This window comes from Cavia porcellus, unplaced genomic scaffold (genome assembly GCF_034190915.1).
Source record: "Cavia porcellus strain 051 isolate PalLab524CR breed Dunkin Hartley unplaced genomic scaffold, mCavPor4.1 scaffold_22, whole genome shotgun sequence".
Classification (NCBI taxonomy): Eukaryota; Metazoa; Chordata; class Mammalia; order Rodentia; family Caviidae; genus Cavia; species Cavia porcellus.
This window is the reverse complement of record NW_026947505.1, coordinates 51,309,922-51,337,256: the sequence shown is the minus strand read 5'-3', so window position 1 is coordinate 51,337,256 and position 27,335 is coordinate 51,309,922. Positions and strand designations below refer to the sequence as shown.

The 27,335-nt window shown below is 41.9% G+C and overlaps 1 protein-coding gene across 1 annotated transcript in view; it reads right to left on the bottom strand.

Annotated features, from left to right (window-relative positions):
* The window catches only part of Nt5e (5'-nucleotidase ecto), a 66,968-nt gene that overhangs the window by 21,542 nt on the left and 18,091 nt on the right, over positions 1-27,335 (bottom strand). The window contains exons 2-3 of the mRNA XM_003474741.5: positions 7,834-8,056; positions 5,044-5,232 (exon numbers count right to left, since the gene is read on the bottom strand). Of these exons, the coding sequence (XP_003474789.2) occupies positions 5,044-5,232; positions 7,834-8,056 (412 nt within the window). The remainder of the gene's footprint in view (positions 1-5,043; positions 5,233-7,833; positions 8,057-27,335) is intronic.

Sequence of the window (27,335 nt, the reverse complement as noted above, 5' to 3'; positions counted from 1 at the left end):
CAGTTTTCTTGTTCTAAAAGGCAAGATTATCTAAACCACAGTGTGCAAATGAGTAAGGAGATGAGCAAAGAGTGCAAAGAACCTCACACAGCTGTTTGCCCTCAGCTCTCCCAATTGTGCACCCACAATTACACTGTGAACTCTGGTTCTCTTGCTTTATTTGAGACAGAGTCTCACTGAGTAGTCCAGGGTAGACTCAGCCTCGTAGCAATCCTCCTGTCCCTTCTAAGTGATAGGGTTACAGGTGTGCATCACCATGCCTAACTCCATGTATTTTATTTTAAATTTTTTTCATTTATTGTTTTTAAGAGCAAATTTTTACAGTCATTTACATCATTTCTGTTTTTGTTTTCGTTTTTTTTTTTTTTTGGTGCTGGAAATTGAACTCAGGACCTTTTACTTGCCAGCCAGATGCTGTGCTGCTGAGCTAGATTGCCAGTCATTTCTGTTCTTTGAATAAAACATTTTGAATTTTATAACCAATAAATGTGTGGCTAAGTCCAGAAGTAATGAAAATTAATTAGTAAGAACATACCCAGTCAACCAAATAAATCTTGTTTTTAATTAAAACAATTTTTTTGTCTTTTTGAGATAGGATTTTGCTATGCAATTTAGGTTGGCCTTCAACTCACTTTGTAGACAGGCTGATCTCAAACTCATAGCAATCCTCCCGCCTCAATTTCCTGAGTGCTGGGATTACAGGTATGCACCATCATTTCTGGCTTATTTTTTATTTTGTTTCAGTTTTGAGCCCAGGCTTGTCTTCAACTCATGATCTTCTCGCATTAGCCTCTTGAGTGCTAGTATTACATAAGTATACCACCATATGCAGTCAGGAAATACTATTTTTAAAGGAGTTTCCCTTGTTAACATTCATTCAGAAACATGGGACATCTGTCCATCATGACATGGTCAAGGGAAGAAAATAAAGAACACTTCCAGGCGAGGAGCAAGGGAGAAGGGAAGGCAATGACCGACAGGGAGGGAGGAGTTCAAGGGACATGATTCTTTACTAATTTAGGGCCAGCTGTGAGGTGGTGCAAAGGCTCTGGGGTAGATGGCCTACCACAGGGGAGCTGGAGCACAGTCCTGGAGGTCACCGAATCTCAACTGCGGGCCAGAAATGAAGCTGTGAAGTGAAGTGGAGGTGACAGTCACTGGGGTCGGGGAATCAAGGACTAAGAACCTCGGGTACTGGTCAATCCGCATAGACACCTGGCCAAGATGAAGAACAGGAGGGTGGCAGAGAAGACAGAATGCTGAGTTTAAAAGGTAGGGGGCAGCTACAATGCAATGAAACTCATTTAATGGGTGGTAACCACTCCTAAAACACTAACATAGCAAACTGTGTGAGAGTACAATCCAAGTGTTTTGAGAAAATTTTCTTTCAGGTGTGTGTGTGTTAAAAAGGTCAAAAGATGTAATATTTTAATTATATTTATTAACTAATCATGTTTAACAGATTCATTATTTTAATTTCATGCTAAATCCATAAGAGGATTTGGTACAGTATTTATTTATTTATTTGTTATTTAGGATTGGGTTTTGCTGTTTTGTTTTTTTGAGGCAAGGTCTTGCCATGCAGTTCAGGTTGGACCTAAACTCACTTTGTAGTCTAGGCTACCCTCAAACGTGTAGCAATCCTCCTCCTCAGCCTCCTGATAGCTAGGATTACAGGCATATACCACTACATCTGTCTCTAGGCTGGTGTGGAACTCATGGTAATCCTCCTGCCTCAGCTTCCCAAAAGCTGGGATTACAGGATATGTGCTATTATGCTTGGTTAGGTTTAGTTTTTTTAAAGTTGAGAAAATTTATTTAAGTAGGCAAATATACTCATCCCCTATTGTGTTCTAGAATTACCTGTTCAAAATAGTGTCAAAGTAGATTTTCTTTCCTTTTCTTTTTGTGGGTACTGGGATTTGAACTCAGGATCTTGGGCTTGCCAAAAGATGCTGTGTTGTGAGCTATATCCCCAGTCTAAAACAAGATTTTCACAAGAACAAGTTTATTCTTGGTAAGCGGTATGAAATGTGAAGTAAAGGATGAAAACTTACTTAGTTTTCTCAGAGATTCTAATTACCTGCTTCAGGATTTACAGATAAACACAGTGTAATTTTTATCCCTAAAGTTTTCTTTCATTCTGTGAATTGTCTGGGACAACAATGACAAGCCAAAGAGCAGGCGACAGAGTCAAGGGAAAGTCAAGCATTTTCATCCAACACCTTCAGCTCAGCAAGGGGCATGAATTGTGGATGGCTGGTTGGTGCTGCAAGGGACATCACTCTAACTGGTGTAAAAACAGGTCAAGGGCCAGGCATGGTGGTGCACACCTGTAATCCCAGCACTCGGGAGGCTGAGGCAATAGGATTGCTGTGAGTTCGAGGCCAGCCTGGGCTACATAGCAAAACCCTATCTCAATAAGATGGAACAAAACAAAACAAAACAAAACAAAATAAAATAAGTCAAGGAATGTGGAATGATTCCAGCACCTGAATGAAGATGTAAGACTCCTTGGACTGTCAAGATCATGCTTCATGTACAGCTGAGTTTTCAAACTATTATTTAGACTATAAAAAAATTAAGGAGTAATTGGTGTTTTAAAAATGAAAACATTTCAGGTATTTTGTGGAAGTATTATCTGACTTATACATGAGCATGTGTGTTGTATGTGAGTGTGTGCTGGGTCTTCCTGTCAAATGTCATTCCTGTTATGGGTCACAGCCAAAACCGTTAGAGATGTCTACCTCTCACCAGCTCCACTATGGGTCCCAAGGTCCTGACCCTGCCTCAGTGGAAAGCTACTAAATGCTTGCAAAGGGATTTTTATCCACAGAGTACACATAATTGGAATATGAGCAGATAAAGTGCGAGGCCTTATTCCGAGGCTGTTGTCACTGGGATATGATCTGTCCAGGTTCGTGTGCTCCAGTCCTGGAGTGGCTGTCCTGAGAGGTACTGGAACCCTAAAGAATGATGATGGCCTATCTGGACGTGGAGGTGCATGCCTGCAATTCTGCCTCTGGGAGGCTGAGGCAGGAGACAATTTTCTTAGTGATAACCACTGTGGACATTTCTGGTTAATTCCCCACTGTTGAAGTATTCCTGAGTTTTGCCTCTAGAAAACAAGATGATCTCACATAGACCCTTAAGTATGTTCCAGGAGGCCCTCACCATCCTACCAAAGCCTTTCTTCCCATTGCGGAGGCACCTGCCATTCCCCAGGCAGGCCTCCTCTTTCTCCTTTTCTTATATGCTCTACAAAGATGCATATAATACAAGCAGTGAGTAAATATATGAATGATGTTCAGTATCAGTGATCATTTGAGAGATGCAAATTAAAGCAACACTGAGATTCCATCTCACCCTGGAAAGAATAACTATAATCAAAAAAAATAATCAAACAACAACAAATGCTGGCAGGGCCGTGGGGAATGAGGAACTCTTCTCCACTGATGGTTGGACTGTAGGTCGGCACGACCACTGTGGAAAGCAGTGTGGAGTTGCCTCAAAAAACTAGGACTAGAGATTCCATTTGACCCAGCCATTCTCCTCCTGGGTATATTCTCAAAAGAATTAAATTATATACCACAGGAGTATATGTACACCTATGTTTATAGTGGCATATTTTGTAATAGTCAAATCTTGGAAACAAAGTATCATCAACTGGTGAATGGATAAAGAACATGTACAGTTTTTTTTTATGCAATTGGAGTACTACTCCACCATAGGAAGGATACACTTAAGACATTTCTAGGAAAATGCATGCACCTTAAGTTGATGCTCTTAAGTGAAATAAATCAGATGTGTGAATACTGCTTATTCCCTGGTGTGAGAAGCCCAAAGCCTAAAATAAAGACCAAAATATATAATAGGTATTGTGAAATATGAAGGAAATGATCAGATGGGGAGGAGAATGAGAGCGAAGGGAGCGGGAAAGAAGGGCACTCGGGAGGCTGAGGCAGGAGGATCGTTGCAAATTCAAGACCAGCCTGGGCTACAAAGTGACCTCAAGGCCAGCCTGAACTGCACAGAGACCCTGTTTCAAAAAGACCAAAAAAAAAGGGAAAAGTAAAAAAAAAAAATGAGAAAAACAGGGAGGAAGAGATGAAGGGAGGGTAGGGGAATGGGAAAAACACAAGTCATATCATGTACAGGTACAAATTCTCTATGGTAAATGTGATAATTATATGTATCTAAAATGTACCAATAAAATATGATTGGGGAAAAAAGATACATAGAGTGCAAGGCAGGGGAAAGAGGGACCCAAACTCCAGCACACCGGGCTATTGTGGGTTCAACTAAAACTAAGAAATAACAAACTTGGGGAGGGTGGGAGGCCCGGGCGAGAGGGTGTCCTTCCCCTCCAGAGCAGCAGGGGCGCTGTGGCTTCTGGGACACCACAGTCCTAGGAAGAGCAGAGTCAGCAGCAAAGTGAGCAAGTGCCAGCTTCTGCTGTCTGTGCAACCTTCCAATTAGATATTTTCCCCTTGAGCTACACAACCCTGTTCACACTATTTTGCTTCTGCCTAAGATTTTTAATATGACATGCTGCTTTTATTTTGTTTTTTGTCTTTTTTGAGACGGGGTCTCGCTATGCAGTTCAGGCTGGCCTTGAGCTCACTTTGTAGCCCAGGCTGGTTTCGAACTTGCAACGATCCTCCCATTTTAGCCTCAGCCACCACACCCAGCTGACATGTTGCTTTTTGATATGAATCTATCATAAACTGGGCATACGATTGGTGCTCAATAATCTTTCATTATATATATATATATATATGTACATTTTTATCTATATGTTTTATATATATAAATAAATGAAATTAACTTATAATCAGGAAATCAACAAAATCTTAGTAATGTCCTAACAGTAAGATTATATATATTCCCATTTGATATATTATATACACACTATATTACAGATTATATAATATGTGCTACATAATGAACAGTGATAGAAATACTAAAAACATTTACAAAGGAAAAGAAAGAAAACAATATCCTTGGATATCCTTGTCTGTCTAACTGTTTTAAAACAATTACCTGTGTAAAGAAAGGTGTTGGTGTGTCCTCCTACGACGACGTCCACACCCTTCACTTTCTGTGCGATGAGTTTATCCATTTCAAATCCAGAGTGCCCCAGTGCAATAATCTTGTTCACATTTAGAGTTTTTAGTTTATCTACTTCGGGTTGCAGTGCAGTGATTTCATCTTCAAATACTAAATTTGTTCCTAAGAAACAAGATAAGCAAAAAGATATTTATTAATAATTTTTATTGTTTTTATTGTATTATTTATTGTTTTGCTTATTATACATACAAGGAATAAGCACCTCAACTTATTAAAGCTGTTTAATTACTAAGACCAAAACATATTTATAATTAAATGTAATACATCTAGGAAGCCAATAAGCTACCAGAACTGGCTTGATATTTGGTACTCTTGTGATTATTTTTTTAAAATAGTTCATTAAAGAGAATAAACTGACAAAACATTAGAGAAAAAAACAGGCAGCTCACACGAGAGATTGCGTTGAGTTTAGAAAAAGCTCGAGCATTTTTTTTCCTGACACACAAAATGTGCCTATTTGTATTAATTTGAGCAAATAGCTTGCAGCAACAAAGAAACAAAAGCACGGTGCATTTTAAAATCCAAGGAGGAAGCTGGTAGTCACACTCCCAGCACTTGGGGGATGAGACATGAGGATGGTTCCAAGTTCGAGACCAACCTGGACAAAATGCAGACAACTTGAGATTTTATGAGTTTCTCTGGCACGAAAGTGACTGTCAATACTGAAGCGTGCTACTCTGAAGTCACATCCAAAACTGAGCTATAAGGCCGTCTCCAGTTAATTCCAGACTCCCTGATGCTAATTTGTAAAAACTACCCGCAAAGTGGAAGTGTTAACATATGAAAAATATCTCATACACAACTTTCAAAATGCAAGAGTATAAATTTCAGTTTGAAAAATACAAATGTCTCCATAAAACAAGACTATTAACAACTTATCCTTTGGTATACTGTGATGTCAGAGTCTCTGAGTGTCTTGCTAGGAGAACTCTCAGGTCCTAACTCCAGGAGTGAACTCTGCATGTAAAAATCAGCATGGAAGATAAATCTCACAGATGACCTCACAGCGAGGGAGGCTCACCGCCTGGAAACCAGCCACAATAGGTGGGTTAAGGTGCAACAGTTTTGCCACTATGGTCTATCAAGAGAACTTCAAGGGTAATTTGCTTCTCATCAATCACCCCACGAAGCCCCAGGCTTTGTATTAACCTAAATGCCAGCTTTCCTTTGCAGTAAGCTCTTCCCTAATCATCCCTGTATGCTTTTTAATTAAATTTTTGTCACATTGGTACATGTTTGCAATACATGATCACTTCCACTCTGTGGAGTTAGTACATGCACAGAACACACCTTAATTCTTTTTCGGTCCCCTTCTACTCCCCTCCCTCCACTGCATGGTCTCCTTCCCTTTTGCCAAAGATCTTATCTTCCTACTTCTTACTATCTTTTATTTGTATTTTGGGTTTCTCATGTATGAAAAACCATCTCATATTTAAGCTTGTGTCTCTGATTTATCCCTCCTCTTGGCATACCAACTCTCAGCTGCTGCTTACTCTCTCTCCACAGCACTCACCTATTCTGACAAACCACACATTTTATTAATTTAATTATCCTCTCACTAAACACGTAAGCTCCAGGGCACAAGGACTTTTTGGTCAGTATCCCTGATGCATAGAACAATGTGAAGCTCACAGATTGGTACTCGGGAAATGAACGAGTGTGGAGGGATGCTATTATCCTCTATTTTTGGTAGGCTGGCAAAAAGGAATAAAATTTTTTAAAAATACCTCTGAGAACAAAAGAAGATAGTCTCTCTTTTTTTTTTTTTTTGTCTTTTTCCTTTTTATCGGTACCAGGGATCAAACTCACGACTCCCTGCTTGCAAGGCAGGCGCTTATGCCACTGAGCTAAATCTCCAGCCCCAGAAGATAGTCTCTTAATACATTAGGAACCTCAGTGAGCCAGGTATGGTGGTGCATGCCTGTAATCCCGGCACTCAGGAGGCCGAGGCAGGATGATCACCATGGGTTCAGATCTGGCTACATAGTGAGACCCTGTCTCAAAACAAAAACAAAAGAAGAAAGAAACTCCATAGGGCCAGGCATAGTAGTATACTCCTGCAGTTGTAGCACTTAGGAGGCTGAGGCGGGAGGATTGCTGAAAGTTTTTGGAAGCCATGCTGGGCTAAATAAAACAAATGAACAGAGAAACAACAGAGAACAAACAAGAAAAGAAACCACACAAGACTGGACATCACATATATAAACAGCATGGGATGTATTTCAGGATATCACAAGGAGACATACCACAGGACTTTCATTACCTAGCTAAATTAAATTAAATGTGCTAGAAATACACTAGTTTTATACTTGTAGTGCCCAGGATGCTATACTGGGAAAACTGGATTGATTAGGGATGAGAGATCTGTAGGAACAGCCAACTCAGATTTTCACTTCTAACTTTTCATGCACCAAATTAAATACACTTTTCATGACTTTTCCCCTGCTCAGCTCTCAGCTTGCACACTGCATTAAAATAAATCCATATACCCCTTAAAAAAGATACTTTTTGTGTCAACAAGTACACTGAGAAGAAGAGGTAGTTGCTTAAATAAGCTACTGAGAAAACCAGAATCCACCAGAGTGGTTTCCTCATCAGTCCAGTTCTTCCTACTTGGGCTTACAGTCCCTGCAAATAATGTCAAACTCTGACTTCATGCCTCTATTTTCAAGTTACAAATACTGTAAAAGTAAAAAGAAATACCTGGATTTGAGAGAAAAGGGGTTTCTTTTGAAGTGTATCCAACAATTCCTACATTTTCACCACCAACAGAAAGAATTTTATATGGCAAATAAAGTCCTGATATTTGAGAGGCTAACGGTTCCTTGGCCTTAATGTTTGCACTCAGAACTGGGAATTTAGTCTCTTTGAGGAATGGATTGATCAGTCCTTCTACACCATTATCAAATTCATGATTTCCCAGTGCCTAGATAAAAGGAAAAAAGAGAGAAAAAGAATTAGGTACTTTGGAATTTCCAACAAAAATATGTTTTGGACAACATTTTATTAGATCAGGGACTTATCCAGTTGGCTAAGCTCTATGAGACAGGTCCCAGGGCCTGGTGTCTTTCCCATCTAGAGATTTTACTCTGGTACCTGAGCTGGAGCCAGGGATATCAAGATCATAAGATGATTATCTCATCCCAGGTTTCAATCATTGAGTGCAGCTGCCATTGCAAGCCCCAGGGTCTCTGGAGAGCTTCTCAGAACACTATCTCGCTGGCCCCAGTTAGAGGCCAGCTTCAGAGCCTACCTTTATCTGTCTTAACCTTTTTATCCTCTGTTTTCTTCCATAAACTGACATTTTTTTACCCAAACATTGAAATCACTGTGTCCTTGGGAGAAATGTTAAAATCATCGGGATTTTAACAAAAGGCAACCCGAGAGTATCATCAGCAGAAACCAGAGGCTTCCTTCCTCAGGGCACCTCGGTCATTATTCCCCAGATTCCCAGAATTATTTCTTGCCAAAGACTCTCGTGGTCTTTTAATTCTTCTGGGAAAATGAAGGAAAAAGAAGAGTTAGTGTCCCACATGATGCAGGTACTGGCTTTTTCCTTCAGTCAGCTCGGCCTCTCCTCGATTCTCTCAACAGGAAGAACCTCATGGTGAAATGATCTTGTGATCTTCAACGGCTTCTGGATCAACTCTGAGTGCAGGGCTCCGTAAGCAGAGCCAAGCATCATCAGTATGATTCCCTTCCCCCCACCACATCAAGAAGTCATACTACAAACATGAGATGCCAGCAGATTCTTCTAGAAAACCTCTCATCCTTCCTCCATCATCCCCTGGGTACACCTCCCTCATCTTAGCACTGATAATTTGCTCTGGATACCCAGACTGGTTTGCTTATTTTGTACTTATACAAGTAGACCTAAGACTTCTAAATACGATTCACATCCAGAATTATTTCACGTTGTGAGTCAGCTGGGGCAGCCTAAAACACTGGCTGGTGACTCTTTAAACTCAACGAGGGCCACAGTGTATCCCTTTAGCCTCAGCCCCTTCTTCCTAAAACATCGCACACTGCCATGGCAGGTGAATGGCGTTGTTCATTTGTTTTCTCCTGGCGAGGCTGGGTGCTTCTGACCCGTGTCCTGCCACCGCTGTCCCTCTCAGCAGCAGGGGCGGTGGCAACATCCTTGGGTGCACTACACAAGCAGAGCCAGCCATGCCATGCCTGTGTGTGCCCACAGCCCTGTCTCCCCACTTAATTCAGATTTCCCGAACTTGCCTTTCTCTCCTCTCACCTCTCTCTCTTGTCTAATTAACTTCCTACCTGAAAGCTGATCTACTGCGAAAGGGTCTCCCAGTCCCAGGTAATTTGTTTTCTTCTTCTATTTTAGAATGGCAAAGTTTCTTCCCGTGGTGACACGCTTCCTTTTTGATATTACAGTAACTGTCTTGCTTAACGGTAATGCTCTTTTCTATTAATGCATGTTTCTACAGTTCTGCAAAATGATTATCCAATTGGTCGGTGACATTCTAGTCCCAGTATTTGACAATAGCAGAAATTAGACTTTCCTTTATGAGTTGTTTCATGTCTTCCCCCTTCTCTACCTCAACTTCAGTACAGTGGTGCCTCAGGTCATGAGTTTAATTTTTTGTTTTTGTGGCGCTGAGGATCAAACCTTGTGCATGCAAGTAAGAGCTCTACCACTGAGCCCCAACCCATGAGCTTCATTGTTTCCACGATCCTGGTCACCAAGTTGGATGAAAATGGAATCAAATTCGGTGGTTAGACTTCCAGGAGAACATGGCGGACAGATAACAGCAACTACCGGAGGCTCTCTGAAAGACTTGGCTCAGAAGCCAGGAATGGTGCGGACTAAGGAGACATAAGCAGGTGGAGATATGCTCTGCTGACTCAGGAACGAACTGGGCTGAGAGAAACCAACTTGGAATGCATTCCTGGTGCTAAAACAGGAACAGAAAAGCCTCGGTGTGGAGGCTGGACCCCGCGCCATTGTAAGCCGAGATTTGGGTTTCCCGCTGCGTGGTGGCTGGCTGCCTCTACAGTGGCTCAGCAAGGAGAGAGACGCGCAGAAGCTCTGAGAACGGCAATCTGCGAACGGCAGGGAGGCGTGCACTGACTTGTGGTGAGGTGAGTGAGAGAAGCTGACACTCTACCACAGTTTGACTCCAGCGGAGGACTTTCTGGGCCCAAGCAGTCCTGTGGGAGCAGGGCGCGGTGGCGACTCCAGCCACACATCCCCCTCTCAGGCGGGATTGGTGAAAAGTGCCTGGCCTGCGTGACGCTGCTGGCGGACCTGGTAGGCTGTCCCAACCCAGATCCCAGAGCCTGACGGTGGCCGGGAGGGGAGACGCGTAGGCTGCCTGGTCCGTAACTCTCTGGTGCGCAGCGGTGAGCAGGAACACCTAGCTGGCGCAATTCGATCAGGCTGTGGCTGACTGGGAGAGAAGCTGGGCCTCTTATATAAGCTTGCATATATAAGGAACAGAGAAGAAGAGGCAGCATGGGAAGAGGCAGCAACAAGAAAGGCTCCTCGGCCCCCAATTCTGAGAAACAGGCAATAGCAGACACCGCACCAATATACATAAGGCACCATATAGAGAGCCTCATAGACCAATTCAGGAATGAAGTTATCAACGACCTGAAGCTAGAAGTATGCAGAATAGTTAGAGAAATGCTAAGTACCACCCAAGAAAAAACAGGCGGTGGAATGGAAGAACAGAAAAAAAGGGGAGAATTGTTTGATGGAGAAAACAGAGAAACCATAGAATACGTGAAGCAGGTTCAAAGGGACTACCAAGATACCAAGAAGTCTATAGAAGACTGGCATAACAGCTTGAAAGAAACTAAGGACAGACTATCTGAACTGGAGGGCAGACTTGTAATATGGGAGAATGAAATGAAAAACTTCTTAAAAATAACAAAGAAACAAACAGCAATAATACAAAGACAAGAAGATGATAAGAGGATCCATAACTTAAGGATTAAGAACATAAAAGAAGAAGTAGGGACACAAACAAGTGAACTACAAAAGCTACTCACAGAAATAATCCAGGAGAATTTTCCTAATTTAGCAAAAGGTAAAGATACTCAGATGTATGAGGCATACAGGACCCCAGCTACCTACAACCCAAACAGAGCAACACCCAGGCATATAATAATAAAAATTCCAGAAATTCAATACAAGAACAGAATATTAAAAGCTGTCAGAGACAAGAAACAGACCACTTACAAGGGAACACCCATCAGAATTACAGCAGATTTCTCGGCACAAACCATCAAATCACGAAGAGCGTGGGGGGAAATAATTCAAGCTTTGAAAGATAATAATCTCCAGCCAAGATTGAGATATCCTGCACAACTGTCCCTGGAAATTGATGGAAAAACAAGGTGCTTCCAGGATAAAGAGGAACTGGGGGAATTTGCAACCACCAATTCAACTCTACAGAGAGTATTGCAGGATATTCTAAAAAAAGAAAAATACAAAGAATCCAGAAATAATGGCAGAGAGGCCACAACGAATGGAGCAGAGAACAAAATGAAGAAGACAAACTGACAGCTACTGACAGAAAAAGAGCTCAACAGAAATGAGGCAGAGAAGATTGGATGATAGGAACAGCTATTTTGGAGAAAATGACATCTTAATAGGTAATACTGATTTAGTATCATCTTGTTTTGAAGTCTCATCTAGCTTTTGTCCTTCTGTCTCCAATAGTCTAAATAGGTTGTATCTTACTGGATTTTATTATGTACGATAGTATAAGCAAAAACCTTGTAAAGACAAGGAGATTATACAGAAACCATTATTCATTTTCTGTTAGTCGATTCTAAATACTCTGTAATGCTGTCATTCTCTTGAATGGTTTTACATTGTTTTGATATACTTAATGCTACAGTATACGAAGTTGTACTCAAGGATTTCAAAGAAAGACAATATGGTACCTACTTTTAGGTTAGGATTATCTGGTGGTGAAACACTATTCTGCTTAAATGGTTATGTTTTGATCTGCGCTGTTTCATTGTTATGCCCTCTTTTATCTCAATCTCCACTCCATTATTTACTTTTTTATCTTTATCCTTTTAATTAAAGGAAAAAAATAGCAGGATATATTATAGTAACCCACTTTGACTTTTCATTACCTTGATTTAAAGCCCTGTATTACTCTCACCATCTGGTTTTTAACTGATGTTCCCCTGTTCTGTTTTGCTGGATAGTATCAGGTTCGAAAGTTTAGGCATCAGCTGTGAAGATAATGAGATTCATTATGACGCCCATTCTTGTTGACTTTTATCTACTTTTGAAGACCTACAATGTCTCCAATGTTTTGGTTTTGTTGGTTTTATTCTTTACTGTTTTGTTCAATTGTATTATAACTAATGATATAGGCAATTCTATTAGAGATAGCGGGAGGCATTATGGTAACCATTGTTGATCACCTTGTATTATGTTTTTACATTATCTATTATGTCCACCCTTTTGACTTGACCGATTCTGTTCTGTTATGTCACATTTGGTTTTACTCTCTTCCAAAAAAGTAATAAGAACCGTGGGAGCAATGAAACCCAAAATGTGTAATAGTCATAGTACAAAAGAGAGGAAAAGAAAGTGCTCCAAACTCTATAACTGCGTGTATATTTAAGTGTATAAGATAGAAAATGATATCACAGAGTTTTATTGGATCAATGAACAGAACTGTTTGCAGTATCATTGATGGAATGTCCACTTTACAAGCTTTAATTTTGTGACTTGAACAATTATTTCTAAGATGACAATATGTAATCCATTAACTAGTGATTTCCTACTGTTCATTTTTTTTCTGTAAATCTGTATAACTTGTACCCTTTCCCTGCTTTTTTTTTTCTTTTCTCCTTAAATAAAATTAAAAAAAAAAATTCGGTGGTTAGATTTGACTGACCTTATAGGAAAATTTAATGTGGTTCTTGTCCAATTCTGTTTGCAACTAGAATTGTGAAAAACAGTTAAGTTCATGAACTGAGGTGCTACTGTATAAGCCCCTAAGATAGTGATCTTGACTGGTTTTTAACCTTCTGATTCCTATAGTGAAAGCAGTCCTGATCCATGGTACTCAATACTGTGGATAGCCTGACTAAATAACCTCATTCACACTCACATCTTTCATTCTAAATTGAAATTTCCAGCCTGACATTTCTACATCCTCTGGTTTGGCCTGTCAACGGCCCTGTTTACAGTTTCCCTCAGAGGCTCCAAGTGTATCATGCTCAAAGCTCTTTCCTCTGTGATTTCTCATCTGGAGTGCCAGCATGGTCTAAGTCAATAAAGCTGGAAACCCGCAAGCCATGGAATCCTCCCAGCGTTGCCTCTGCATCCCCGTCCACCAGCACTGTTCCCCTTTTCCCAGATGCCCCATATCCTGTCTGTCCTGATGCTATTTCTTTATTGCAGGGCTCAGTGGATGACTACAATGGCTTCCGAATGGGCTTTCAGTGATCACCATCCCCTTCTCAAGCCACTGCCATCTATGTTGCCACCAGATCAGTTTTGCTAACATGCAAATCTGATCCTGTCATTCTCCACAAAAACGTCCCAGAGAGGCACTGCCTTCTTGATCAAATCCAATATCCTAAGGAGGGCCCACAAGGTTCTTGGAGGTAAGAGTCACCTTCCCCTGCTGCCTCCTTCCTGACACCAACCCCTCCTCCTGTGTGCAGCCACAAGGAAGGACTGGGTAGACCATTTATGAGGGTTACCTGGAGTACATTTCTATACTTCCCTTTGAAATGTCAGTGGATGAAAAATCAAAAGTGGAGTTCAAATAAGCCAGGATTTACAAGTACTTGCTGCATGCCAGCATTGTGAAAAGTGATGTGGCTGGGGATGGACTTCTGTGGTAGAGCACTTTTCCAGCATGCACGAGGCTCGTTCCCAGCATGCACAAGGCTCTTTCCCAGCATGAACAAGGCTCTTTCCCAGCACAGGACAACAATTATTTTGAACAGAATATCTGGTTGTGCACTATTCGTGGTATTGTGCTTCTTATTACACTCATTTTACAGATGAAAATAATGAAACTTACAGAAGTGAAAGGGATTGTTGAAAGGCACAAAATCAGTAAGTAGAAAAGATGGGTTAGAATCACTTCCGTTAGACTCTAAGTTCTTAACCTCTGTCGTGGTTTGTTTAAGTGTCTCTCCAAAGCCTCATGCAGTCGTGAGAGCTGGGTTAGCTGAGTCTAGCTTTGTGATTGGCTCGTTGTCTAGTGCTGGAATTGGCGGTGTGAGCGCTGTATCCGCCCAGGGGCGGGTAGCCAGTATACAACATAAGGGAGGAAAGGAGGCACGCTTTTCCTCTTTTTACCCTGTTCACTCTTGAACGGTTGCCCCTTAGCCATACCACTCTCCTTAGAGTCAGCTAAATATAAACTAAAAGCTCCAAAAACTATAAGCTAAATAAACCTTTCCTTCCTTCATTTTGGGTGTTAAGTCTTTTGTCTCAGCAATGAAAGAAAAGTAACCAAGACAATCACTATGCTTGGCTATAAAGAAGTTTGCATAAGACCTAACCAATAGGCAATCATAAAAAACCAAACCAAATCAAACCAAAACACTTCTAATGCTCCCAGTTTCCCAAGCTCTCATGCATCTTTGTCCCTTTGTATATGATTTATTAATAACCCAGAGGCACAATAGGATATTGTTTCTTTATGTGATGCTTTTAATTCCTTACTCAATTAATGGCTTTGACTCCTGAAATGTGGTGAGCATCCTAGGAATGATTCAGGAGCCCTCCACCGGGCTCCCTGTCTGAGGTATACATCCTTTCTCTCTGATGGGCTTTCCCTCCCTACTGGACAGTCACCCCTTTGTGATCCACAGCAATCCCTAGAGCACAGCAGGGTGCAGTACTGAATGAATAAATGACGAAGAGAAAAATCACTGCCCAGCGCTGCCTGCCTCCTATAAACAGTTAACTTTCTCACAAAAATCAACGCACAAAATTTCCTTTGTAAATATTGACTTTCTGTAGACACATTTTCATCTCTTCACTTTGACTTTGTTCTGTCTGCTTTTGTTCTCTAGAACTTCTTGGAATTTAATGGTTTGTAAGTGCTTCAGAAGGAGAGTGCCGCCACTCACCCCCATGAACCCAGCTCCCCTGCACAGCCGGAACACAGCAGGTGCTCATGGACTGTGCTAGAAAGATGGATATTATTTATTCTCTTAGCATGAAAGTATCTGAGGAAAAGATTGTTCAGAAGAACAGGGAGTAATAAAAGGTTGAACAACAAAAGAGAGCAAATACAATCATCCTTCGTTGTGCATGAGGGAATTTGTCCAGGCCCCTAAGGATATCAAAATCTCTTGTATCAAATTCTCATATAAAATGGTGAAGTATTTGCATATAAACTATACATCTTCCTGCAAACTTTCAATCATCTATAGATTATGTATATTATCTAATACAATGTAAATGCTACATAACAGTTATAATGTATAGTTTAATTAAGGATGCCAAGAAAAATGTGTCAGGTGTGGTAGAATATACTCATAATCCCTGCTACTCAGGAGGCTGAGGTAGGACAGTTCAAGGCCAGGTTAGCAAGTGAATGAGACCTCGTTTTAAAATAAATATAATTTTTTCAAAAAGCTAAAGATGTATTTCTTTTTTTTGGTGCTGGAGATAGAACTCACGTCCTCACGATTATCAGGCTAGTTTTTGAGCTACTGAGCTAAATCTGCTGTAGCTCAGTGGTAGAGCTACAGTATGCACAGACTCTGGATTCAATCTCCAACATTAAAAAGAAAGAAACAAAAAATACATTCAGCACAAACAAACTCTTTTCCAAACAATTCAGATACACTGCTCGCTGAGTCTATGGATTTGGAACCCTTAGTAGAAGGGTACAATGAGAACTGTCCTCTGAATCTTCACCTAAGTAAATTCATCTTGCAGTGGGCTCTGTGTAGCTGCCAAGGGAGCCCCACCAGGCAATGGGGCTCTGTGCCAGACAGAGCCAGAATGGTGGAGTTTCCTAATAAGGATGAGGCTTGAACAGGGTACACAACTGTTCCCAAGGACCTTTCTTGCTTTAGGGCTGTGCTTGCTGTTTTAATCAGAACTCTATAGTTAGCATCTTGGCAAAAGGAGGCTACTGGCTTAGGTAGTGCTGCAATCTTAAAGGCAGCCTCGTTTTGCAAGTAACCCCATAAACTCATGTATTTGCCAACTTGGACTCACTAAGTCATTTTTTGGACTACCACTTGCCGTGTCAATTTGTTGGCAGGTGTTTGTTTTACATCCTTCTGGGAAATGTGCACAACATTTGGCAGGTGGATAGGGATGTGATAGGTCAAAAGATGAGTCAGGAAAGAGAATTCATAGGGGAAATCCTGGGGTGGCTATCTCCTCCATGTGGTGTGTGGTGATGTGTCTCCTCCATGTGTATGGTCTACAGTGTGAGTTTGAGGAACCCAGAACATACCTAATGGTCTGCAATCCCTGAAGGTGGTTCTTGTGGGATGGGTTTGCAGCAGAGCTGTAGCCACTATGCACCTTCCCTATTGGGGAAGCAAGGTGCTCCCGAGGCCGAGCTGTGTGCCAAGCAGGAGGTCCTGCATTCGCCATCTACCTCCACGTGGGGAGGGAGAGGTGGACGACCTAGATGTTTGGGAACCACCACATGAGTATGGGATGCCTTGATAGTGCCCCAAACTGGGGGAAATATTGTTATTTATTATGATCAATACTATTTAAGAGGAAAATTTTTAAAAAAAAGAACACAGCAACTGTGGGCGGCCCATAGTGACAGGACAGCAGCAGCAGCAGCAGCAGGAGAGGCAGCAGCAGAACAGGCTGAGCTTCAAGTTCAAATCTGTGCCAACAAGTGCAGGCAGAAGGAAGAATGTGTCCAGGTGGCAGTGCTGCAGGTGAATAATGCCAGGAAGTGGAGATGGCTCAATCCGGGTCACGTGACTGAGTTCAGTTTGGAGTCTAAACATGCCTGGTAAAGGGACGAGGGCAAACTAATGCAGCTGGACATCAAGTGGGAGGAGTGACTTCAGGGCTATGCGCAGCCAGCATCAGATGCCAGTGGGTAGCAAGGCTGAGGCTGACTCCTGTCTCAGTGTGCCAAGGAAGAGGAACCAGCCTTCCTAGCAACTCTGAAGAGTTAATGAGTCCGTTAGGTACATATTGGCGATTGGTAAACTTACTTTTGAAGGCCAGTTTGAACAGATGTTTTTGTCTAATTGGCCTGCCTAAAACATTTCCTGTGAACAGTTTTGGGATAGTTCTTAAATTGCAATTACAGGGTTAATTTTTCTCTTCTTTCTGATTTTTGCTTGTACTGAGACATTTTTGCTATTCAAGGTTACGAGGAAGCCTGTTTGTCAGCCAGCCCTAATTGGAATGTAAAATCAGTGGGCTAAAATTCTGAGGCCAAAGAGAAAAAAATGCATCAGAAGCATTTTAACATTTAAGCACCCATGGGATTTGTGACAGAAGGGGCCAGTAAGTAGGATGAAAAGGAAATATTTAAAAAGTTATAAGAATATATTTTTGGCAAGGAAGGATTTTGTATAGTAAAATTTCATCCTACCAGAATGAAAGAAAAGCAAAAAGAAGACACAAACAGAAAGCTAAAATAAATCTCAGGAAGCCCGGAATAAGCTGAAAAGGTTTTGTAGAGCATGAAGCATATGAAAGAAAATTTGTATGTCTGGTTGATCTAAGTAGTTTTTGCTCCTGTGGGTTTTGTTATGCCTAAGAGCTACTCTTTCTAAACCTCCTCACTAGGCTCCGATGTGCTCAAAAGAATACAACACTGACACTCTACCGTCCAACACTTTCCCTCCAACACAAAACCAGACATGACTACCAATGAGAACGGTATTCTGGTGAATGAGGATAACATGTGACTGTTGGTGACCTCAGAGAAACTCTCACAAGGAAAAGAGGGGACAGTAAGTGAAATGGGAGTTGCAAACAGTTTGATGGAGTCATTTGTGTCAGCCCTGCCAAAAGGTAACCAGAGTGAGGAAAAGGAAGAGTTTTTTGAATAAGTGCTTGATGATAAGTTCTCTACCATAACCACAAGTTTGCCCTTAATCTGCTTAAGTCTAATTTAACACACTCATCACTGGAGAATCCAGATCTGGCAATGTTCACAGCTAATGAAGACCGAGCTTGTGCTAGGAGTGAATGTGCTGCTGAAGTATACCCTCACACCATAATCAGAATTTTTGCAGGGCACAGTGATAGATACCTATAATCTCATCACTTGGGATGTTGAGGAGGGAGAATCATTGTGAGTTTGAGGCAGCCTGGGCTACAGAATGAATTCAAGGCCAGCCTGAACTACATAGCAAGACTGTGTCTCTAGAAAGCAACAACAACAAAAATTCTGTCTGCCCCATGCAGGATAATTAATAATAATCAGTATAGACTACCAGAGTTGGGTAATAAAATTGTCTGCCCAGTCCACAGTCCTCTCAGCAGTCTGGTAATACTGGTAAAGGAGCAGAGCAGCTCATGAGAAATGATTACGGGTTACAGAGAGTTAAATAAGGCGTCACTATGCCCAACACTCATTTCTGACTGAACAATGCCTACAGCCTTTGGGATACAGCCTCTGGGATCATATCATGCTGTTTTGGATCTTGCTAATACTTTTTTAGTACTCCCTTAGCTGCTGTGGCCCAGGGTCAGTTTGCATTCACCTGGAGTAGATAGTAATGGACTTTCTGAGCACTACCTCAGAGTTACCTGCATAGCCATCGTTTGCTTTGGGATGGTGGTGAGGGACCTTGACCTGTTACCCTGATCACCAACTGTGGGAATGTTTTATCATCTAGGTGGTATCAGAGTAACCTCTGAGTGCCTTACAGACTTCGCAGATATAAAAGGACACCTAAGATCAAAGATGAGAGAAATCAGTCCTCACAAGGTGCAAGGGGTTGGCATTTCAGTAAGGTTCTGGGGGTCTTATGAGTGGGTAAGACATGTGTGACACTTTAAAAGTTCGCTAAGTTTTGCAGCAGCCTGTACCAATGAATGCAAGATAATTGCAAGTATTTCTTGGACTGTTTGAGGGTATTGGCACATTTTTATATTCTACCATGCTCATGTGCCTGTCCCTTATATAACTTGATAAAAAGAGGGACCACATGGCATTGGCCAAAAGAAATCAAGAGACTCTTGAACAATCGGATCTACTTGTGAGGCAGGCCAAACAGTTATGTCCTCTAGTACCTCAATGCCCATTTGTTCTAGTTACCAGGAGTCTGAGGGCTTCAGTTAAGGGCTATGTCTAAAATAATCTGAATAGACAGTTTCAGTAAGATTCTGGTCCAGCTCATGGGACGGGATAAAGCCTGGTACACAGCACTGGGGCAACAACTGTAGGTGGTATAGAAATCCCTACAGGAGGCAGACACCATTGCTTAATCTGTATCAGTGACAGTAAAACAAACACATATGGGTAAAGGACTCAGTTCAAGGTCTTTCGGTCAAGCCCGTTTGTGGGATCATACAGGGTCACACTTTACACAGTGGCATGAATACTTACGGCAGCACAGAGCCCTGTCTACCAGCCTTGTGACAAATACTATGAAAGCCACACCGGGGCCAGTGTCACTGCAAGCTACTAAATCATCCTCTCTGAATAAACTAATAGTGGAGCCTGGCAAGATGCTGAAAAGGACCCTGATGGCATCAGCTGGGGCACAAAGCAGGAGTAGGTGGAAAGAGCTAAGAGCAGTATGAATGAGGGTGACTCTTAAGAAGTGGCCACCACTGAGCTGTACCAATAGTTGGTCTGTCTTTAGAGGGGACCCTGTGGGCGGTGCAATGATAACAGAGCACTGGCCGGGGACTATCAAGACAACAGATTGTGGACGGGGATGTATAAAGCATAGAAATTAAATCAAAGACACTAATAGTCTTCCCTGTGGTTGCTCACTAAGTCTCCCAGGTAACCAAGAGGCTGATGCCCTCGTGAAAGTGAGGACCATTTGTCCTCACACACCCAGAGAAGTTGTCCACTGGGCACATGTAAAGTCTGGCCAGCACTGACTAAAGGAGGGCAAAGGATGCAGATATCTCCATAAAGCACCTGACAGTTACATGCTGTCCAGGTACGCCAGGCCTGCGCCCAGCTACAGCTATGCGGGATGGATGCACTGAATGGATGCACAAGTTGATATGAATGGTAGTGGACTGGGTTACATCAGGCCCCTGCCTGTGAGTGAGAACTACAAGTATGCACTCACCTGTGCAGAAACTGCCACATGTCTCTTACAGGACTTCTGTAAACGGACAACTGGGGAAACGACTAGGAGAGGTTTCCTCAGCTTAGTGTGAGAATTGACACTCATTTCATCAGCACAAATGTGCAAACTGGGCTGAGAGTCATCAAGTACAAGTACTATCACCTGCCCTACAAGCCTACAGGGATTGGCTTCAGTGAAAAGATAAATGGTTTAAATACTCTGTGGGGCTTAAGGTTGTTAAAGGAAAATTTCAGTGCTAGGGGTGGTGGCTACCTGCCTATGAGTTATTGGTCAAGGAGACTCCTGACATCCCCCATAGCATACAGTTTATTGCTGGAGCAGTTGGGTGTATGCTAGAACTAGATGGTAAATCCTTATTGCTGAAGACACCACATGTACTTTGGCTTCAGGACATGAAGAAATCAAGCAGGTGCTAAACTGGAAGCCTCCTACCTATTGGATAGTATTAGTAGCGCCGGAAGGAAAGAGCTGCTGGGAGAGAATTGTTAGCAGTGATCCTGTGCAGCTTTGTGCCTCATGTATTACACCACTAGCATGCCAGGCAAGATGTGCCCAGTGGTGCATTCTTGGCATGAATGGTCTGAATACAACCAGCCTCTTTTTAATTGGGCCTTTATGTGCTGCCTTTTTCCTCTCTAAATTGAAGAAATTTTATGGGGGCCATGGAACTGAGATTTGGACTTTCTTTAAGTAACATAAATGAGGAAACACGTAAATAAATCCTAACCTGTGTACACTTAATCGGTGCAGGCACTCTTGGTTGTTGTTTGTGTCATTCTAGGAGTTGGTATTTGTTGCTGCATTCTGCCCTGTGACTGTGGCATAATTGCCCAGCACTCAGCTCTCAGTCAGAAGAGAAAATACCTCCTGTAAGGCTCAGGCAGCATCACGGAAGAGAGGGTAGAAAGATTCTAAGAGCTGAAGGAAGGGGTGGAGTGGAGCGAGATCGGTACTTCCACCCCTCACCAAAGTGTCTCCAGCTTGTCACGCACTCCTGTTTAGTTGTCCGTGGGCCTCCACCAGGGGCTGAGGCTGTCACCCATCACAGCAGCCAGACAGTGCTTGCTGATACTGGTGGAGTTTCCTGGTAGGAATGGGACAGGAACAAAATGTACACACAACTTTTCCCAAAGATCCTTTTTGCTTTGGATCCTAGTTTTGGTGTTTTAACTACAGCCCTATAAAATCAATAGCCTACGACAGAAGGTTAGCCACCTCAACAGAACTGCAGCTTGTAAGCAGAGCTCTGTAAGTAACTCCTAAGTTACTTGGACAAGTCCAAGTTGTTCTTTGTATTATTAGCCCGTTCTTACTTTGGAAGCTGATACTTCTTTTTGAAATGTATGAACAGACAGCGTTCACTGTATTCTTACTCTGCTTTCTTTGGTCCTCTCTGAAAGTTCTCATCTGTAAAGTTCTCTGAATAAACCATATTTATATTGAAGAGTCTGCCGACTGTTTGATCCTGCAGATTGTTATTGTGGGGAGATGGAATGTTGCAGATCAAAGATCAAAAGCCAAAGTAATTTTTGGCTATGTTTTTGGACAGGGTCTTGCTATGTAGCTCAGACTGGCCTTGAACTCACTACATAGTCCGGGCTGGTCTGAAACTCATGATAATCCTCCTGCCTCAGCTTCCTGAGTGCTGGGATTACAGGCATGTGCCATCTCCAGCTTTCATCCTTCTTAATAACCATTTACTTATCACTCTCTGTATTTTCTCTAACATCCACCTATTAGGTAAAAGTTCTGAAATTGCTTGGTTAATCCTGACAGACCTCTGTCTTCCCTCAATACTAAAGCTGGGACTGCGGTAACGTTTGAACCCTACAGTAGAAACCCGCCTCCACCAGCACTGCGTCTCATGAGTGCATCGATGTATTTGGTAAATACATTGACCCATGATTTTCTTTTGCTCTGTGACCTGAGTCCCTGTTCACAGGCAGTGGTCACTCAGATTTAGTTCACATAAAATATTTCTTATTTCTTTTAAAGCAGAGTTACTTCATGTTGACACTTCCAACTTTCCTTATGGGTGCTTGTAAATTTCTGTAGCTGATCTGCTACTTGCTACTTACAATTTAACCATCATCGTAGGCAAGGGATTTCCACAGCAATTTCATTTAAAAATATGATTCTTATATAATATTTATATTCTCTTTCTCATCTTTTCCTTCCCAAAATTTCACTTCTCAGATTGAGCTTATTCATTAAGTATATTTATTCATTCATTGTAGCCTTAGACTTTGTATATTTTTACTGCAAACAGTAAATTTCACCAAATGCACTCTTCTGTAATTTAAGAAAGCTGAGCCTAGAAAAATGACCTTCAGTAGCTCCAACACCAAACCATGGAGACATAATGTGAACTTCTGCTCCTTATTGTCTACTTTCTTTTTGCAGAAGCCTAAAATACTTAATTTAGAAAAAGAGGAAGGAGAAAAGGAACTGATGGTCTTACATGACACTTTCTACATTATATATCTACTTCAGCCTAATGTGTTTGACACTCAACCATGCGAAACACTGCCTGCAATTTAAAGTAAAAAACAAATAAATACAGGACGAAAACTGAGGACCTGCCTCTTCTGTGACATACACTCTTGTTATTGTTAAATGACTCTAAAACTGTCTGATGTGTGTCACATGTTCCACAGCTATTTGTTAATATTTATATTGGCTGTAGATGGTTTATGAAAGTTCCCTGGCTTTCAGGAAAGCTTCTGTTGACCAAAGCTAAGGCCCAGGAGGTAGGTCATATGAGTCTGCAACGGAGGAACAAGGATGTTCTAAGACTTCTGATGCCAAGTTTCTTGTTTTGATTATTAAAAATATCTTGCAACTAAAAATGATTTAAAAAAAACTTGTGTCTAAATTTTGGTTTGTAATTAACATGGATTCTATTATAGGCTAAAGTATACTTTACATTTGGGATCAGCAATGTCCTTATTTATAAAAAATTTTAGACAAATTTGAAATCACATTTCATTTTTTAAAATTTCTAATGCACTATTGCTAAAAAGAATTCAGCACAGCATTTCAATGATTATATTTGGGATACTAAACTAAATGGGAAGTACCTAGTGCCCATTCTAGTTGCAGTGCGAACAAACGCAAAATGTGATTCTCTGGCTTCCTCTTCCCTGTCCATGGCAAATGTTGATTATTTTCTATTCGTTCACTAAGATAATTATAAGTACGGAATCTATTTACTGACTTTTAAAATACATCATTAGCGGGTAACAAATGCTAAAGGAAACTGTTTTAAATAAGGAAGAAATAGTTCTTCTGATTTTTCCCCTGGGCCACATCTGATCCACAAATAGTGCAGATGGAATCTGTACCCAGTGGTGACCTGAGACTGCTGCCTGACCACATGCCTGTTCTCTCCCACAGCTCTGCACAGAAGAAGCTGCCATTATTGCTTCCATGGCCGATGAGCAAATGGACCAGTGTGATGACAACACCATACACACACACACACACACACACACACGCACACACACGCACACACACGCACACACACACACACACACACACACACACACGCACTCTTGGTGTAAGAGCATCTGAGTTGGTGGCCAACAGAGGACAAGGATCAGGGTTCAGTGTTGGTCCGTGTGGTCTGCAGGAGGATCCCCAGGGGCTATCTGATGATCTTCTATGAAGTTTTCTGATTACTCGGGAATATTTTAGCACAATCTTCCACTTTCCAATTTCCACAGTTACATTTGACTAATCAAAGCAATCCATCTTTCTGTTATTAAATAATTAAATGATACGCATTAATTCATCTCTAAAACCCACCTGAAATATATCCAACAGAGGAAATAGGAAATACTTAGTATTTACTGAATGGAGAAGTAACCAAACAGCTAGAAGGAAGAAAATAAGAGACAGAATTAAATCCCAAGACCATAGTTACTTGTCTTTAAACCGAGGTATAGTTAGTTGCCCCAAGAGACCTTATGCATGAGATCTATGTCTCCTCAAAGCCTCACGTGCTCATAGATGATGCTTTTGGCAGGTGACTGGCATATGAGTGTGTGATACTGGGTTAGTCTCCTGGTGGGTTTATAGCTGGATGCAACACTGGAGGTGAAGCCCGGTGGGTCACTGCGGGTGTGGCCTGTTTAGGCTGTATATATTCATCCTTCCTTCTCTGTTTCTTGTCTGCCATACCATGAACTGTTTCTCCTTTGGATGCCTCTCTGCTGTGCCACTCTGCTTTGGATCCAGCAGACCTTGCACTGAAACCTCTGGAAGCCAAAATAAACCTCCTTTATGTGTTGGCATCGAGTATTTTATCACAGCAATGAGAAAATAACTGAGACACTGTACAAGGATTGTTTTCTATGTCTGTGATAATGGGAGGGAAAATTGATAAACCAGTCTTTGTGGCCTCAAGTACCAAATTAAATACAGAACTCTGCTTTGAAAGCCTTTGATAGAGCTGGGCATGGTGGTAGATTGCTCCAATCCCAGCACTCTGGAGGCTGAGGCAAGAGAATGGCTACAAATTCAAGGCTGGCCTGGTTTACTTAGTGAGTCCAAGGCCACCATAAACTACAGAGAGAAAGAGAGAGAGAAAGAGAAAGAGAGAGAGAGAGAGAGAGAGAGAGAGAGACAGAGAAAGAGACAGAGAGACAGAGGTACAGAGACACAGACAGAGAGAGACAGAGAGAACCTTTGATAAATGAGCATAACAGTCAGAGCAATAATTTTAACAGGCAATTGAGTTGCAAAAGAAGAGCAAGCCATAAAGCCTTAAAAACTAGAAAATCATGAAGCAGTTAGACTCTGTCTAGGATAGAACCTGCTCTTTGCAACTAAGAAATATGTGTCCTCAAATAAACAGAGCTGAGAAGAGGACAGAGTGGCCCAGTTCTAATGGACTCCTGTTGCAGCTACACTGGTTAGTTAGCCCTTATCTGCAGCAGAACTTTTATTTTAAGTTTTGCCACCAGAAAAATTGAAATTTTCTAAATCGTGCAATGATTCACCTCTCTGTTTTGGGCCTTCCCAACTTGAGTCAAGACAAAGTGGGTTACAGACATTGTGAAAATGGTCAGCCCGGGACAGGGCAGGTGGGCCTGCCTTCTCTCACATTTCTTCTTTCAGGAGACACTATATGAAGTTGACTGCAGCAATATGGTGGTCATTGCTACTTTGGTCCTATCTCTTCCAAAGTTCCTGGTTCCCTACTATCCACTGCCAGGTCAATGACTAACAGAGAAAGACCCTTACCGCCTAGGTTTTCCAATGGATGAGCAGCTCAGGAGGACACTATGGTCCCAGATGGTGGGAACACACAGAACACACAGAGAGATATTGGACAGCCTTACTTTCCATCTCTCCACTGTCCTCCTTTCCAACCCCGCTGGTCTGCTGCTCCACCACACTCCCATGGCCTGCTCTGCACATCACCACTCACCCTGGCCACTCCATTGGCAGCTACAGGCCTACCTACCTTTCATTCATGCACTGCAGGTGCCAATTGGAACTTCTTAAAACATACCCTGCCTGCCTCTCATCCCTGCTTTCCATCTCTCCAAAGCGTCCCACCAAAAATTTCTGACAGCTCATACGCCACATAGTATGGGATCTTCCTGGTCTCCCAGCAGTATTCTGAACTGCCTCACTTTTTCTGCCAACGTTTAAAGTGCCCTCCGTTTCAGGGACACTAAATTCTGTAGCTGCACTGAGTCAAATCTCCTGGCATGTCTGGACCTTGCACACATATCTCCAACAACATGTACACACTTTGTGGGAGGCTCACACACTGGCTGCCCTCAGCAGCAGAGGCAAGCACCGCTTCAGCATGTAGTTACGTTTACTCAACAGGTAATAAAGCCATTCACTCTACTTACTTTTAAATGGGTTTCATTTTACTCTATAAGTTGGTGTATTAAAACTTTTCAAAAGAAGGTGGGATATGAAGCAAAGCTGGCGAACAGGAGTTAAGCAATGCCTCAGTTGTCAAATGAGAGAAAGCAAGTGGCCAGAGAACAAGTCCAGCCCGCTGTGTCTCAGCTTCACAGCCTGACCCGAGCAGCCCCTCTCTGGAGGGTCACCCAGGCTCTCATTTTCATTTCCTGTGTTTTAGTTTACAAGATATCTTCATATTTCTATTAATATTTTACTGGCACTTTTTTGTGAGTGGAACGCACGTTTATTTATATTTGTTTGTTTTTGTGTATTGCAGATTGAACTCAGAGGCACTCTGTCACTGACCAGATCCCCACTACCATGACCCAACTTTGTTTTTGTTTTTTGAGACAAGGTCTTGCTATGTAGTTCAGGATGGCCTTGAACTCATTACATACCCTAGGCTGGCCTTGAAGGTGTAGAGATTCAGTCTCCTGAGTGCTGGGATTGCAGGCATGTGCTGTCATACTCAGTTTTCCTCAGCCCTTTTAATTTCAGGACAGTATCTCACTAAGTTGCCCAAGGTAGTCTCAAATTTTTATCCTCCTTCCTCAACTTTATCAGTAGGTAGAATTACAGGTATGTGAAATTTTGCCCAATTGGTACATATTTTTAAAAACAAGTCTCTTGAACTATTCTGTGTTTGTGTGTTGTACATACAGTCACAGAACCAATACATAGATTTTATGATGGAATTTAGGGAAAAGCTGGAATTCTGTGAAAATGCTTTACTGGAAATTGGCTAAGGTGACCAACTATCTGTTCTATCAAAGGACACTTATATTAAGCAGTTTCCCAATTGTGGGATACACAGTATAAAGGAAGAATGGTTTAATGTGACCCACAGTTTCAGGGGGATTTAGAAAATCGTGAAGGCAGAGACATGATGACAGAGGGGTAAGCAGAGTGAAGATGCTTAGTTTAAGGTCACACAAAGCAGAGCAGAGGAGCAGTCCCAGAGAGGAAGAAGCCAGGGACCATATATTGAGGTCATGTTTCTATGACCTATCCAGGTACATCCAAAAATGTGCTTC